Raw genomic sequence first — 16,599 nt, 5'->3', positions numbered from 1 at the left:
AATTTCTTACTAGGAGGGTGATGAGGCCCTGGCACAGGCTGCCCAGGGAGGTAGCACGTGACCCATCCCTGGAACATTCAAACCCAGGTTGGACAGGGCTTGGAACAACCTGGTTGTGGCAGGAGGGTTGGACTACATGGCCCTTAACGGTCCCCTCCAACCCAAACCACTTCTGATTTTACAGTGATCCAAGCCTAAGCCAAAGCCCTGGATCTGTGCCCCAGCAGACCACGGCACATCTGTACCCAGAAGGCAAATGCTGTGGGTTTGTGTTGCTCCTTCCCTTAAAGGTCTGGAGCTCCACATCTTGCGGTTGATCGATTAGAATGAAACGCCAAACCCCGTCCTCGTGGCGAGCGTTAGTGATGCTGAAGGTGTAACTCGTTCCCTGCACTGATCCCGCTCTTTCTCTTCCCTCTCTGGCACAGAAGATCGAGCCCTGGAGCCCACCACGCTCCCCTGGCCCCACACAGCCCGTGTGCTCCCGGCCCCTGCAGGCACCGCACGACATCCACGGCCCGGGCCGAGGGGAGGAGAACGTCTTCAGCCACCTCCCGCTGCACTCGCAGCAGCTCACCAGGACCCCCTACCCCATGATCCCCATCGGGGGCATCCAGATGGTGCAGGCCAGGCCCAGCTCCCACCCCAGCCTGGTGCCCGGCTCCGTGGTGTCCCTGCAAGCCGGGTGCTTCGCCCCTGGAAGCGGAGACGTGACGGAGTTCGGCCGGGCTCCCAGGGGGGACGAGGAGCCACAAATCCCAGCGGCGTCCGTGTCCCCGGCTGCAAAGCTTTCCAAGTACACGCTGTCCCCGGAGCCCAGTGGGGGTTATTTGGAGGAGAAAATGAGGACTAATGAGCTTCAGCAGCAGACAGAGCAGGAGGAACACAGGGTAAAAGCGCTGGCTGAGCCCAGCCCGGAGGAGCAGGCGGGCCCGGCCAGCCCCAGCACGCCCCACGAGCACTGTCCAAAGCCTCCGACGAGTGGGGAGGAAGAACCCCTAAAACAAACGGGCAAGAAGCAATCTGGCAGCTCGAGCACTTCTGTTGAGTCACCCTGCACTTTCATCTCAGATGCCCCACCGTGTGACGACGACTGCCCCCCGGAGCCCCCGCCCAGCCACCCCCTGTCCCTGCGCACCGGGAGCCTCTCCGGGCAGCCCGGGCGCCCAGGGGGCACCTCCAGAGAGAGCAGCCCACACCCAGAGCACGCAGATTTAGGTCAGACTCAAAAAAAGGTGGATGAAAACGCGGGAAGTACTTAAAAACCTCCATCTGTTCCGCCTTTAGGCTTCCTCTGTAAAATCAGCAGACATTTTCAACACTATTTCCTTTAGTATAATCACCCATAAGGAGCACTCTAGTGAATGACCAAACCCATGGAAAAGTCCTGGTTTTCTTTGTCCCAGTCTGGTATTATATCTCCACATGTATGCAGTTACTTGTGCCTTTTTCTATACCTTTTGTTGCTTGAAATGTACAAAACTGTTTGAGGCTGTGAATATTTTTTTAGAGGTTTTTTGGAAAGGGGGTTTGTTAGACCTTTGTCTTTTTTTTTTTTTTTTTTTTTTTTTGCCATTTAGGTGTGCGTAATTCCGGGCCTGAGAGATGCAGAAAGGAAAGGGTTAAGCATTTTAAGAGGAAGAAGATGCACTGAAAACAAACAAACAAACAAAAACCCAGAAAAAACTTTTTTTTATATCGATTAAATGATTAAAAAAAAAAAAAGGAAGAAAAAAAGACCCCAAACCCTTGCTCCTGTGTACAGAAGTTTATGATTCGTATTTATTACATGCTTTATTTAATTCTTGCAAAGTGCTTGGTTGTTTTTTTTTCTCGCATCCCTCTGGTTGCCTATGGTTGTGCTTTAAACAGTTGAAACTGCTTTACATTTGAAAAAAAACAAAACAAAACAAAACAAAAACGTGTTTACCCTGAACTTGTAAGTGAAAGTAGCACTTCCTCGAGCAGGGGAGGGGCGTTCGAAGGGAGAGAGAAACGATCACTCGAAAGAGCGAACCCGGACGGCGAGCATCCCTCCCTCCTGCAGGACCCAGCAAAGCACTTTTCTTTAAAAAAAAAAAAAAAAAAAAAAAAAAGGACAGAAAAAACAAGGTTCTTCTTCAAAGATTGAACTGCGAGAACATAGGAATGTATGGAATGCAGACCCAGGGCCAGGATCGGTGTCTCTCGCTGGACGAGCCGGCCCCTGCTCGCTTTAAATCCTTCCATCCCGCCCGGCAAAGCTGTGCCTGAGACCCCTCCTGGCTGGGCTGCAGAAGCCCTTCTGTAAACACCCCCCTCGCCTTCAGAGTGGAAGAAAACTCAGCCTTGCGACCATCATTTGTTCCTCTGTCATTTCTTGGTCTCAGATAAAGCCCCTCCATCCCATCCCATCCCCTCCCATCCCACCCCACCCCATCCCAAGGCCGGTCCTGGCTGGTTTGGCTCCGTGGAGCTCTGGGGATGCAGGAGCGGTTTGGGCTCTGCTCCTTTGCACGTGCCGGGTCTGGAACTCACCAGTGAACTCTGTGTCTTATTTTACCCTTTATTTATTTACTGAAGCAGAACGGCCCCACCCCGCCGATGGGCCCGTTTTGAGGTGATTTGGAAGATGAATCGTGGTGATGCTGAATGGTTAACGCTTGCAACCAGCTTGTTCTGCATGCACAGCAGCTTCTGCCAGAGCAGATTTTTAAGGATGCCCATCCCTAGCAGAGCAAAGGCCTCTACTGCCAATAGATACCAAATCCAGAGCCACCCCACGGAGCCGTTCCCCTCTGGCACATTAATTCTCTTTTTAAAACACAAATATCCAAGAGTTTGCCCCAGCAAACAGCGGGTTCTTTACTACTTCAGAGGGTTTTCTGGTCTATGGAATCTGTACAAACCTCTTTTTTTTTTATTTTATTTTAACATACAAAAAAAGAAGAAAAAAAAATATAAATATTTAACCAATGGATCAGTTCTTTCTTCTTTCAGAGCTGTTCCAGTTTATTGGGTACGTAATACACTTTTTAAAAAAAACAAATAAAAAGTTAAAAAAAAAAAATTAAAATAATCAAATAAGACCCTGAATGAGAACATGTTTCCTTGCCAGACTTGATGAGCTATGAACTGTTCCCGTCGCACGGGCAAAGAATAGAAATTTTTTAATAATCTTCTGTGATTTTTTTCTCTTTTTTTTTCTTTTTTTTTTCCCTCATCTTGTAAAGGGAATTAAGTACAAAAGGAGATATCATGGAAATAACATTAAGGTTGTGACACTGACCAAAACAACATCCAGAGCCCGTTTATAACCCTAATTAGCACTTTTATCAAGTTTCCTTTTTCCCATTTCCCCTTTCTTGGCCCTGAGCCTGGAAGCTGGTCCTGCTTTCGGCTCTTTCTCGGATCCCATGGCAGGAGCAGGGGCTGCAGCTCCGTTCAGCTCCGTTCAGTGCAGCTCTTAAGCACCAGCTTAAACCCTGCTCAGGCTTTAAGTGTGTGCTTAATATCAGTCAGGAGGGCTGGGAGGGGAGCGCTCAGCCAGGGTTGGTGTGAAATCCCTGGAAACCATCCACCAAATTTAATTGCTCTCCTGACTTCTGCCACTTTTTTTGCCCCTCTGTCACGCTCTGAAAATTATTACAAGGTAGCTTTTTTGTATTTAATTATATATATATATATGTATATCTCTCACATATATATATATATATATATATATAAGAATTGTACATAAAGGAAAATACTGCAGCAGTTGTGCACTCAGCATCCCGGGTTTTTTTGGTGCATTTGCCACGAGCTTTGGGCTAGATCAAATTTGCTCAGCTTCTTTCTGTAACTGCATTTGAATCCTTGACCTGTTGATATTTTGCGTGGATTTTTTTCCCCCTCCGTCATTTATGGACAGAGTCGGGAGGGGGGAAAAAAAAAGCCCAAGAAAACACAGAAGTCATTATATTGGTTTATTGATTTTTTTTTTCTTTGTGGTGGGTTTTTATTATTGTCATTATTATTATTATTATTATTGAAGCTTCTCCAGCAGCTCAGGATGAGTTGGAGCTTTCTGCCTCTGGGCTGCAGAGCAGCCAGGCTCGTCACCCAGGGCCGATAAAAGCAGGGAGAGGAGTTCTGGGGAAGGGCTGTGGAGCTGTGAGGGTCATGCCCTGCTCGGATCCCACACCCAGCACGGAGAGGGCACGTGGAGGGGCCGCTGCAAACTCAGGAGATGGGCACAAAACCCCCAGGGCTGAGTCTCGACCCAGTTTGGCTTCTCAACGGAGAAGGGGGAAGCTCTGGCTGGGCTGAAATGGTGCTTCACGCTGTCCCCCGCCCCTCCCCGGGCAATACGGCCTATTGGATAGGCAGCAAAAAGGCTCACGAAACAACCCCCCCCTAATTGCAATTTAAGGGCTAAATGGTCACACTGCCAGCTCAGAGCTCCGGGGAAGGGCGTGCCCTCCCCGCCGGCACCAGCATCTCTGTCTGCGGGCAGGGTTAGTGTGACCCTGTGCAAACGCGTCTCTCCCCCGGCCTCCTACTCAGCCAAGGAGCACAGGAACGTCGCGGATTTTGGGAGGTTTTCGGGTGTCATTCCCAGCAGGGCTCAAGCCCCAGCCATCACCCCCACCTGGATCCCGCTTTGGCTGCCCTGTGTCACACCTGGTGGTCACAGCTTTTAGTATCGCTCTGAATGTCTGCTCTGTCTGCAAAACAGGGATGGTGAGCCCTGTTTTGCTTCCCACAAGGGCTGCGAGGGTGGGTTAGGTTAGTACAGATGCTTTGCAGAGCAATTAGCAGTGTTATTTGCAAGAGAATGTATTAATAATGCAAATAAGGCAAATGAAAAACCAGAGGCCCAGCCTCTCCCTTTCATCAGCAGGTGGAAATCAAATCCCCTGCTTTTCTCGTGGCAGAGGTTCTTAAATTTATAATCCATGAAGGCACGTGGCCTCCAGGGCCTGGCTGCTCCTCTTTGTTGTGGGCAATCAGCCCAAACCCTGCTTTTTTTTTATATTTCCTTCCCTGATAGGCTGTTTGTGCAGCTCCACGAATGCAGGTATTCCATGGCAAACAGATGCTGTGGCATCCAAGGAACCATCCTGCACACAGGACTTGGCCCCTGCTCTGGAACAATTCCTTGACACAGTCCATCTGAAATACCAGGACTCACAGCCAGAGCTCATAAAGCACTTGCACCTTGGCTTAAGCTGAAGTATTTCTGGAGTTTTAGGAACTTCTTTGTGCTTAAGCGTGAATTGAGCTCCTTTTATCAAGGTTTTATCAAGGTCACAGAGCTCGGGGTCTTGCAGGGCTGAGCAGACCAGGGGATGAAGACAGGGGGCTGTTGGCTCCCCAAAACGCCCCCGTGCCTTGGAGCAGATCCCTGCCAGCTCCAGTTATTCCCAGGTTGTTGCCTGGATACCCAGGAACCACAGCAGGAAAAATCCTGACGAGGTAGCTGTGACTTCATAATTTATGAGTGAGAAATGTAGTTTGTCACCTGCTCCCCAGGGGTGACAATCCAGGTGTCCCTAAAGCGACACCGCTTGGCCAGTGCTTCAAGCTGGTCCCAAACCCTGCTCCAAACCCTGCTCCAAATCCCACTCCAAGCTGCCCTGGGCTGGATGGGGCAGGAGATGCCACTGAGATTCCCAGCTAGAGCAGCACATCCCGGTGTCCTTCCCACCAGAGCCCTGCCAGGCACAACCCCCACCACCCCCACCTCGCTCTGCTCTCCCCTCCACCCACAAATCTGCAGCACAGTTGGTTTTCCCTCAAACCAACTTCCACTTTACCTGGTTTTTTCTTCAAAATCCACAGAAACAGCACCAGAACAAGCAATACACTCCTGGAAAATCATTAAAACGAGTCCAAATTTCATGCCAAACCCTGATGGTTTGATCTAGCCCTTCCCTGCTGTCCTTGCAGTAGCTTTTCCTTTTGCTGACTTTGTTTCATCATGTCCTTTTTTTTTTTTTAATTCTCTTTTATTATTTCCATCTATTGCACAGTATTTACAAAAAGAAAAAATATTGTAAATTATTTACAAAAAAAAAAAAGGAAAAAAAGAAAAAAAAAATCAGTCCTAATGGCATAAAACCAATTTGTTTTCATTACTGAGATATGATGGCACTTACGATCACTTTAGTAAATGTAATGTAAAATAATAATAATAATAATAATAATGTGTACGCAAATTTAATATACATGGTCTCATGTAAGATAAATATTTGCCTTTTTTTCTAAAAGGTGTATGTATTCTGTAAGTGGAATAGTCTGTAGAAAGTTTCTATATGTTCTTAAAATGGCAATACATTCCAAAAAATGGTACTGTAAATATGTACAGCGTACGATGTAATTTGGTAGTTTTGCCTGTAATTTTATTTTAACTCCAGTTTCTACACTTGCATCTTGCAATGTCTGTATGGTTATATCAGTGCAAAAAAAAAAAAAAAAAAAAAAAAAAAAGAAAAAAAGCAGGTAAAAGCACAGTCTGATGTACAAACAAACAAACAAAAAGAACAAAAAACTCACAAAAAACAACAAAACAAAAAAAAAGAAAAAGAAAACTACTCAGTATTTGATGTTTGTGACCCTTATTGTAAATGACATCTGTACTGTGAATGAGAAGTTTTTACAAGTATAATATTGCCTTTACTACAGCTCAGATTGTCTGCTCAGTCTGGGCGTATTTTTAAAAAAATAGCATGTTGGAATAAATTTTAAAGTCCCAACATAATCACCACTGGCCTGGCTGGCAGTCTTTAATTGCCACTGCATTTAGCACAGACTCAGGGACCTGGGAAATGATGGAGAACGTTGGGTTAAGTTGCACCACCCCCACCAAGCCATCTCTGCTGAACCCCCCCAGCTGCAGGTGAAGTTCTGCCCTAAAGAAATGCCACAAGTCTGTTATTTTTTTCCCCAGTTTTCCATCCTCACAGCACGGAAACCCTGAGCAAAGGCCCAGGGTGGATGCTCTGATGAGGCTGTGCAGGGTCCAGGATTCATAGAATGGCTTGGGTTGGGTTGGGTTGGGTTGGGCTGGGTTGGGTTGGGTTGGGTTGGGTTGGGTTGGGTTGGGTTGGGAGGCACCACCAACCTCCAGGTGGGGCTGCAGAACCAGCTGTTCCCTGTCCAAGAACAGAGCCCATGGCCTTGAGTCCTGGGCTTCTCCAGCACTTTTTCCTGAGCCTGGTGGCTGTGCTGGATGAGGGAGGGGAGAGAAGAGGTGGAGAAGCTTGTCTGGTCTCCATTTAGCCTCAGAAAAGCCCCATTTCAGCACTGAGAGGAAGGAGAGGCGTTGGCAGGGCACAAACCTCTGCCTTCCTCCTCTCTTAAAGATCCATCTGGCTTTGCAGCAATGGCTCCTTTTGAATTTATCCAGCAGCCAGAAGGAAGTTTAACCATTCCCAGCACTTGGCTGCTCCGTGCTTCAGTCTCCCCAGCTACAGACAGCAACTGTGGCCTCCTCGTAGGGCCATGAGCAAACTCCAGACCAGCAAGGTCAGCAATGCCCAGCTTTGGGTACCAATGAAGGTCAGCAATGCCCAGCTTTGGGTACCACCTGCCCAGGGCTCTCCTGTGTTGGAGGGCTGGGGGTGGTGGGTGCTGTGCTCTGCATTCCTCTGCTCCAAGGAGTTCCACTCTTGCAGTTGTCCCTGCTCTGAGAGTCTGCCAGGGGCAGTGGAAGTGGATCTACCATTTGGTCTGTGCATCCAAAAAGTCTCTGGGGGCCCGGGGAGATGTGGGAGAGCAGAACATCTCCAGCTGGGTGAGGGAGGGGATTGTCCCGCTCTGCTCTGCCCTGGGGCGGCCTCACCTCAACATTGGGGCACTTTGGGGGGACACAATGGAAGGGAGAGATTGAGCCATTGGAGAGTGTCCAAAGGAGGGCAATGAGAGATGGGGAAGGGCCTGGATTTGAAGGTGTGTGAGGACACTGAGGGCACTTGGTGTGTTCAGCTGGAGCAGAGGAGACTGAGGGGAGACCTCAGTGCAGTTCCAACTGCCTGGGCAGGGGCAGAGGAGGGGCAGGACTGAGCTCTGCTCTGGGGGAGCAGGGACAGCCCCCAGGGAATGGCTGGAGCTGTGTCAGGGCAGGCTCAGGTTGGATCTCAGGGAAAGGTTCTTCCTCCACAGGCTGCTTGGGCACTGAACAGGCTCCCCAGGGCAGTGGGCACAGCCCCAAGGCTGCCAGAGCTGCAGGAGGCTTTGGCTGATCCTCTGGGGCACAGGGGTGGCTCTTGGGGCTGGGCCTGTGCAGGGCTGAGGATTGGATTCCTTGGATTTTCCTTGCTGCTGGTGGAAGGCACTGAGCCTTGGCTGGAGGGGGTGGGATGGTGAGGTTTGTTCCAGGTACACCACCAACCCCTCCAGTTTGTGCTTCTGCACCAGAGGAATGATTTTTCCTTTAAAACAAAACAAACCAAAACAAATCAAAGGAAATATTTCTCAATGCTTAAAACCAGAGACACTCCAAAGCCAGCCAGAGATGTCTGGAGAACACTGCAGTTAAACCCCACTAATCTCCCCAGTCTGGAACCAATTTGGTTTACACTGATCTCCAGAGTGGCTCCAATTAATCAGGTGTCCCAAGAAATCCCTTCCCCCTATAGAGTCTTTGTTTTCTAGACACAGAGACCAGACATTTCCTCCCTTGGGAATCCAAATGTGGTATCAAACTATTAAGACTCATTTGGCTGATGTTACAGGCGACTTCCCCTGGGAGGTGCAGTGACCGATAGCCCTGTGAAAAGGGGAGGGTTGGGACAATGCTCTGGGAAGTTCAAACCAGTCCCTCTCTCTGGGAGGCTGAAATTCCTGCTGTTCTTTTGAGACCCCCGAGTCCCAAGATGAAATGATCTTTCCCTCTCCCCAGCAGCTCAGGAGCTTGACTGGAGAACCTGAAAGAGAAACTTGTGACCAGGCCTTTATTGTGTAACACAGCCATAAAAGCACCTTCAGAAATCTTCACTCCTTCACCTCTCAGAAGCTCTTGGTTGAACAATCACAGAATCACAGACCTTAAAAAATACCATCCAGTTCTGACCTCCTGCAGTGGGCAGGGACACCTCCACTAGCCCAGGGTGCTCCAGCCTGGCCTTGGACACTTCCAAGGACTCCAGGGGCAGCCACAGCTTCTCTGGGCAACCTGTGCCAGGGCCTGCCCACCCTCCCAGGGAAGGATTCCTTCCCAATATCCCATCCAACCAGCCCTCTGTCAGTGGGATGCCATTTAAGGAGGAGGCAGATTGCCCAGCTGATGGGTGGTGTTGGAAGATGTAGCCCAGCACCACTATGGGAAGGGCTGGTGAGCCTGGGTGGAGTAGCTGGAATGGCTTTAGCCAAAAAAAAATCAGTTTATGTGCTTTCAGTCACTCCACAGCCTGGCCCAGAGCTGCACCAAAGGGAGCTGCTGGCATGGCAGGAATAACAGAGGGAAAAGGCCTGGGGATGGAATAATGTCCCCAGGGAGATGCAGCAGGACTGAGAGACAGGGTGGAGGTGGCCACGGGCAACCTTTCCCACCAAGGTCCAGCCCTGCCAGCAGGTTTTTGGTTGGTTTCTGGTTTTGCCTTTCCACAGTGCAAAAATCTCTGGACCCTTCCCTGAGGGGTAGAGCTGGCAGGGCTTGCTGGAAAAGAGCTGGGAAAGAGGCTGAGAGCCACTGAGTAGGGTGTTTGTCTTTGGTCCTGGAACAGCAGGTCTGGGCTCAATGGAATTCACACAACACTCATGAGAAATGAAGAAGGAGCAGCTAAACCCCAGATCTCCATTTCTCTGTGTTCCTTACACACCTCTGGGTGTAGCAGAACCCCCTGGCTTTGAACAGGCTGGTCTGGAGGGGGTTTGGTCTGTTGCTGGTTATGGAGAAATCCCTTTGAGACCTGGGATTTGATTGACTTTCTGGACCACAGGATGGATGTCCAGCGTTTCAGGAGCAGCCCTGGCTGTGCCTGTGGTCTTGGTTCCCTGGGAGAAGCACATCCCAATCCCCAGGGAGCCTGTGGGATTCCTTAATCTGCACAGAGCTGGTCTTGTTTGATCCTGGCTTTGCCTCAGGGTGCTCCACATGAGGATGTGTCACAGAGGGAGCAGAGGAGACCTGAGGGCCAGGATGGTCAGGGGTTGGCTCCAGGGATTTGGGGTGAGCTGCTGTGGAGGAGGAATGGCTGGGGCAGGTCACAGAACCCCAGAATGTGCTGAGCTGGAAGGGACCCACAAGGATCATCCAGTCCAATCCTCAGCCCTGCACAGGCCCATCCCCAGAGTCACCCCCTGTGCTGAGAGTCACAGATGAGCTCTGCAGATGCACTTGCTGCCCTGCCATGGGGTGCTGGGCAGGGATATGGCCCTTTCCACACCTGCCCCACATTCCCTTGCTGTGACTCGGGCAGAAAGAAGGATGTGGGTGAGCAGGGGGGTGTCAGGAGGTGGGTGCAGGAGAGGAGTCTGTGCTGCAGAGACCAGCTGGGGCCGGCTCTCCACGTGTGCCCGTGTGTCCAGCACCCAGTTCTGGGGGCACAACCCGAGGCAAAGTGTGTGTGTCTGGGTCAGGGCAGCCCCTGTCCCTCTGCCCCCCGGCCCCCTCCCCAGCTCAGCCAGATGGTTTGGGGCCGAGAGCCGGTGCCTGCTCCCAGGAGGAGGTGTTTTTTGCTGGAAGGGCTGGCACGGCCACCACGGGCTGCTGCTTGTTGTTATGACAACAGGAGGAGGCTGCTGAGAGTGGAGCGGAGCAGGGGAGGAAGGGAAGGAGAAGGGATGGCAGGAGCTTAGAACTGTAGGATCATTAAGGGGGGAAAAGACCTCGAAAATCCTCAAGCCCAACCTTCAAACAAAATCCCACCGTGCCCACTAAACCATATCACAGAGTCTGGTGGATGGATGTGTAGAAGGACAGCAAGGGCTCAGGCACAGGGATGGGGTTTGGGTGGTGCAGGGGTGGAGGACACCCCGAGGGATGGAGCCATCGTGGTCATCATGAGGGGGTGGGTTTGTGCCTTGTGCCCATGGATGATGACACTGCTGTGCACCAGAAGGGTCTGGGTGTGTCTGCAGGGCTGAATGGCAGCAGCCTAAACCTGTCCTGCACCATTCCTGCAGCTGGTGGGACCTGAGCAGTGGGCAAAACCTGGGAAAATAGTGCCTGGTATAACAGATCATTGCAGCAGATCCCTCCCAGGGAGCACTGGCAGGCGAGCCATGACTTCATCCTCCTCACACACATCCCTTGGACAAATAAAAGCATCACCTCACAACAGACTCCGTGTCCTGCTGGAGTCCCCAGTGCCCCCACAGCCTCTGTGCCCCAGAGGGGGTCAGCACAAAATTGGGATGCAGGAACTGCTGGGGTGAGCCCACAGGGCCAGTTTGTGCTTTCCCTCTAAGCAGGTGTCTCCTGACACCCTCCTTCTCTGTAAAACCACAGCTCCCCGGCCCTGATTAAATGGAAACCTTGTCTTTCATCATTAGAAAGAGTGATGCAAACAGCCACATCCTCTGGGTTGTGGAGGAGCTGTGGCTCACCCTGTGCTCAGCAGGAGGGATTAACAGCCCTGTGAAATCCAGGACTCTGCCACTGCCCCCCCGTGAGACCCGGGCAGGTCCCTCCGGAGTGTGGCCCTGACTTTGCCAAGGGGAGCACAAGCAGAGCATTCAAGACCAGACCAGATGAAGGCCAGAGCAACCTGGTGTGACTCCCTGGCTGACCCTGCTCTGGACTCCCTCCCAGCCTTGGATTATCCTGGATAATCCTGGATCCTAAGTGTGCACACCGGTGAGTGAGGAATGGGTTAAAGCCTTCCAGGCTCTCAGGAGCTGCAGTGATGGCCACACCAGCCAGGCCTTGCTGCTGCCCCTCTGGGCTCAGGAGCTTTGGGGGTCTGTCAAACCCATCCTGGTGCCACTGTCCCCTCTAAGACCCAGCACTGAAAGGGCACCAGGGCTTTTGCCCTTGGGACACCCCTTAACCAGGTAACCACCAACCACCTCAAACCTCAAAAAAACCACCTTTGAGCTGAGTTTGGTTTACTGTCCATCAAATTACAGATCAACTACAGAGAGGTCATGGCTTCAGCAAGAGGTGGCTGTGGGTGAGGGCACATTCAGTGTATTATTTATCTCAGAAGATCTCTCCCCACTTCAGCTGCAAGTTGAAAGGCAGCTCAGGCCACAGATATGCCCAGTTGCTTCAGGCCTGAAGAAATGCAACATTCCAGCCAGAATATTTGGGTTAGGAGATGAAATACTAAACTCCCAGAGAGAGATTTGGCTTTATGGTCCAAACATTTGGTTAAACCTTTGGTCCTGTAAGTGTGGGAGCCCTGGGAATTCCCAGGCACACACGTGCCGTTGCTGGCTCCGGATTGTTCAGCACTTGCAGCTTTTTGCTCCTGGAATCAGGTTATTAACCGAGGATCCAAATTTTCGCTATAAAAATAGATTTCTAAGTATCGTGGCTGTGAAAAGAAGCTGGAAATCATGACCTTATCTTTCCTATCATATGGCAGATCTGAAGGATGAAAAATGTATTATCCTTCTAACCTCATAACTCTGTGAAGACAAAGTGCCAGCAGGGCTGATCTGGCACTCAGCTCCAGCAGAGATCTCCAGTTTTAAGATCTCTGTAACCCATTAGGAGGCAAATTTATTAAAGGGGTCAGGCTAAATAAAAACCAGGTAGGGAAGCATTGTGCTCAAGGAAGGAATTTTCATATTTTTTGACAAGCTCGAAGCCCAGCCTTTTGGTCTGGAATGTTTATTGCCCAGACAGTGCTGCTGGCAGGGGACAAGTGTGGGGAGGAGAGGAGATGAGGGTTATGGGGAAGGTGTGCAGGGCATGCAAGAGGAAGAGGATAACCAGGATGGATGGATGAGGGTATGGGGGGAAGGCACCTGAGGTGTGGGACCACCTTGCTCAACTTCTTGGGGTGGACACTGCAGTCGTGGCTGATGGTGTGTGATCCTCCTCTGGGACAGACAGACCAGAAACCCTCCTCCCATTTTATTTGCTGTGCCTTCCTGGGTCCTTGTGAATGCCTGTGTAGTTGTCACCCACTTTCTGAACTCCTCCTTCAGGGACAAACCCCACAATTCCCAAACTCTCCCCTGGCACCAGGGGCTGGTGCTTTAAATTCTCCTCTCCCAGCCCAGCATCAGCAGGAGCCTCACAGGCTGCTCAGAGCAGCAAAAGTAATGGCTATTGCTCACAGCAAACCCATCTTCCAGTGCTTTTATATATCTGACTGGAGACCTAATAAGTGCTGAATTGGTGTGTGATTTAATGAGCCCAACTTCAAAGCTGCTGTTTCCACACCTAATTCACTCATCTGGACTAATAACTGAAAGGGGTGGCATTTTTTCTTTCTTTCCTTCTAGCAATTTATTATTTACCCGGTTGCTTTACAGCTCCTAATTTAATAAGTGCAATAACCCAGGGGTACTGCTTCAGTAAGGAGGAGAAGCTGTGAAATCCAACAGCCTCTCCTGTGAATGGCTTTGGTGGACACCAGAGCTCCCATTACAGCATTTTAAGGCCTTTATGACATTGGCAAGTGTGGGATCTGGAGAGCTGGGCCTCATCAGACAGCTCCACTTCCAAAATGTGCTGGCAGCCTCTGGAATGGAAGCATGGCAGTGCTGGATCTCCCGTGGATTTGTATCCACAGCCTGGGGAGGAGCTTGAAGTGTGGCTGAGCAAGGCAGCAGACACGGATGGAGCCAAAGGGCAGCTGAGGATGGCAAAGCACATCCCCTCTGGGCAGTGTGGCTCATTTTTGGGCTCTGCTCTCTCTCTGCCTCCCCCTTCCAGCGCTGTGCAAGAGGGAGCACTGATCTTGTTTCATCCTGGGGGTTAAAACTACGGCCACAGCCCCAAGTCTGCAGTGCAGTAAAGCACCCCAGAGGGTGGCTGTTCGAGGTCCACAGGAAATTTTGTTGGGAAGTGATCAGGGACAGAAGTTTCCAAGATCCTTTCTGGGACATTCAGACAGCTCTGGGTGTGAGGGAGGGAGCCCAGAGTGGTTCTTAAGCCCCACCTGCCCAGCACGGGGTAAATAAGAGCTCAATCTGCCCTTGCACTGACAGCTCCAGCCCTGCTGGAGCATCAAGAGCTGCCCATTTGTTTTATCACTGACTTCATCCCACCTGAAGCATCCTTTGGATCCTGCAGCTCCCTGGCTCTCCTTGGACACTTTTCAGCTGTTTCAATCAGGAGAAATCCGAGCTGAGCTGCCTCCCTGAGGCTCCTCAGGCATGATTTCTCTGAGCTCAGATCTGCTGGAAGCACAATCCACCGTGTTCCCAATCACCCCCGTCCTTCCCCTTCCACATTTCTCATCCCTGGGTTTCAAAGCACTTTTGCAGACATTAAAGAGCTGTTTCCCAGAACCCCAGAGGCTGCAGCTAAACCAAGCCTGCTCTGAAATGTTCCTGCTGTTGCTGTGATACGGGTTGGAGCTCACTGCAGCCGCCAGCCCTTTTATTACAGCCTGAACTAGCTCAGAGATTGGGTCATTCCACAGATAAAAACCCAGCCAGGGATGGGACTGTGCTGGGATCTCACTGTCAGGCAGAACAAGGGATGCTGCTTGGCATTCATCATCTCACATCCTCCTTTTCTGCACTCACACCATCCTTGCCCCCTGACTCCTCCATCCCTCAGGCACTGCCCCTGCTCTTTGTGCAGGATTGAAAGCGTTCCGGCGTTTTTGCAGCCTGTCCCTTAATCAGGAGGTTCTGCAGAAGGGGAAATTCCTCATAAACCTGCAGAACGAACCTGCAGCAAGTTCCCCTGCTGCTAATTAACAGCTGATCTCTTTGCCTCCAGTTTTAAAGTGGGAAAATAGCAGTGATCCGAGCTAGGAAGAGCCACATTCCTGCCCCATGAGCTATTCCCAGCAGACAGCTCTTGAGAGCATCCAAGGCAAAAATCACAGCTCGCTTTTCCTGCACGAGGAAAAGGGGCTGCATTTCCCATTCTGGGCTGTTGATAATTGGAGCCAGCAGGAACTGCAGGCAGGCTGATTTTCGAGGTGGGCAGGCAGGGACCTGCCTGGGCTTCAGGCCACAGGCTGGGCTGAGCCAGGGAGCAGCACAAGCCATCGCTGGGCCTGGGGTGCATCAGGGGGCCCATGCTGGGGCTCCAGAAGAGAACAGCAGCTCCAGCCACACAGAGATGGAGGGGGGAGGTGGGGATGCTCTGCAGCAGCAGGGCTGAGCTGCTGCTGTTCCAGGGAACAGGAGCACAGGCAGGACAGCACCAGGCTCAGCCCTCCCTCAGCACGTGGCACGGGCTGCAGGTCTGGTTGTGGCCTCACCACAGCAACCTCGAGCTGAGCTTGAGCCAGACACACCTGGAACTCGTGTGTGCAGCCTCCCAGCGCTGAGCAGGGTGACAGGGGGATGAGCTGTGCACCCCACTGGGGCCTGTAGGCACCACGATCACAGAAACACAGAATCCTTCACGTTGGAAAAGACTTCCAGGATCACCAAGTCTAACCGTTCACTGAACACCCCCCTGTCACTAAACCACAGCACTGAGAGCCACCTCAAACCATTTCTTGAACACTTTCAGGGGTGGGGACTCCACCACTGCCCTGGGCAGACCCTTCCAAGGCCTGACCACCCTTTCCAGGAAGAAGTTCCTCCTCATGTCCAACCTGAGCCTCCTCTGGCACAGCTGGAGGCCGTTCCCTCTCCTCCTGTCCCTGTTCCCTGGGAGCAGAGCCCAAACCCCCCCAGCTCCCCCCTCCTGTCAGGGATTGCAGAGCCAGAAGGTCCCCCCTGAGCCTCCTTTTCTCCAGGCTGAGCCCCCCTGCTCCCTCAGCTGCTCCTGCTCCTCCATGTCCTTCCTGAATTGAGGGACCCAGCACTGGGCACAGCACTCGAGGTGTGGCCTCACCAGTGTCCAGCACAGAGGGACAGTCACTGCCCTGGCCCTGCTGCCACACTATTCATGATACAGATGATGAGATCAGGGTTCACAAGGCTGTTCCTTTTACAAGTCCAGGGCATCCAGAAAAGAGCTCCCCAAACCCTGGCCTGCAGCTGGAATGGGTACAGAACTGAATCTTTTTATTTTTTGACCCTCCGCTTTTCACTCATGGGTGGCCAAACCATGGAGCAAAGAACACAAACAAACACTTCCAGCTCTGTATGCAACCTTCAGGAGGGCTGGGATGGGGATGAAGGGGAAGAGATGTAGCTAATGGGGTTCTTTTATTTTGTCTGTCACAGCTCCTCACCTTGCAGTGGGTGCAGAGCAGAGTTACCCATGGAGTACTTGTGGGTGCAACCACAGAATCCCAGAATGTGCTGAGCTGGGAGGGACCCCCAAGGACCATCCAGTCCAACCCTCAGCCCTGCACAGGCCCAGCCCCAAGAGTCACCCCCTGTGCCCCAGAGGATCAGCCAAAGCCTCCTGCAGCTCTGGCAGCCTTGGGGCTGTGCCCACTGCCCTGGGGAGCCTGTTCAGTGCCCACCACCCTTGGCCCACCCACCTGGGCCCCCTTGGCTCACTCCTGGCACCTTCCCAGTTTGGGCTGCTCCTCCCATAGCTGGTCCCTTTGCTTTCCTCTGGCTCTGGGCTGTGGCTTTGCCTGTCTCAGGCCTTCC

General features: G+C 51.6%; 1 protein-coding gene across 6 annotated transcripts in view; it reads left to right on the top strand.

The window, feature by feature from the left end:
- The window catches only part of HIVEP3 (HIVEP zinc finger 3), a 261,024-nt gene extending 254,303 nt beyond the window's left edge, over window positions 1-6,721 (top strand). For 5 of the 6 annotated variants that reach the window (XM_050326111.1, XM_050326112.1, XM_050326109.1 and 2 more), the window contains one exon: window positions 429-6,721. In XM_050326111.1, the coding sequence (XP_050182068.1) occupies window positions 429-1,262 (834 nt within the window). In that variant the 3' untranslated portion in view covers window positions 1,263-6,721. The remainder of the gene's footprint in view (window positions 1-428) is intronic. The other variant, XM_050326114.1, reaches the window with a different exon arrangement.
- Window positions 6,722-16,599: the final 9,878 nt, after the last annotated feature.

The sequence above is a fragment of the Myiozetetes cayanensis genome, unplaced genomic scaffold (assembly GCF_022539395.1).
Source record: "Myiozetetes cayanensis isolate MyiCay16 unplaced genomic scaffold, myiCay2020 scf31, whole genome shotgun sequence".
Taxonomy (NCBI): domain Eukaryota; kingdom Metazoa; phylum Chordata; class Aves; order Passeriformes; family Tyrannidae; genus Myiozetetes; species Myiozetetes cayanensis.
The sequence above is the reverse complement of the archived record's forward strand: the minus strand, read 5'-3'. Positions and strand labels throughout refer to the sequence as shown.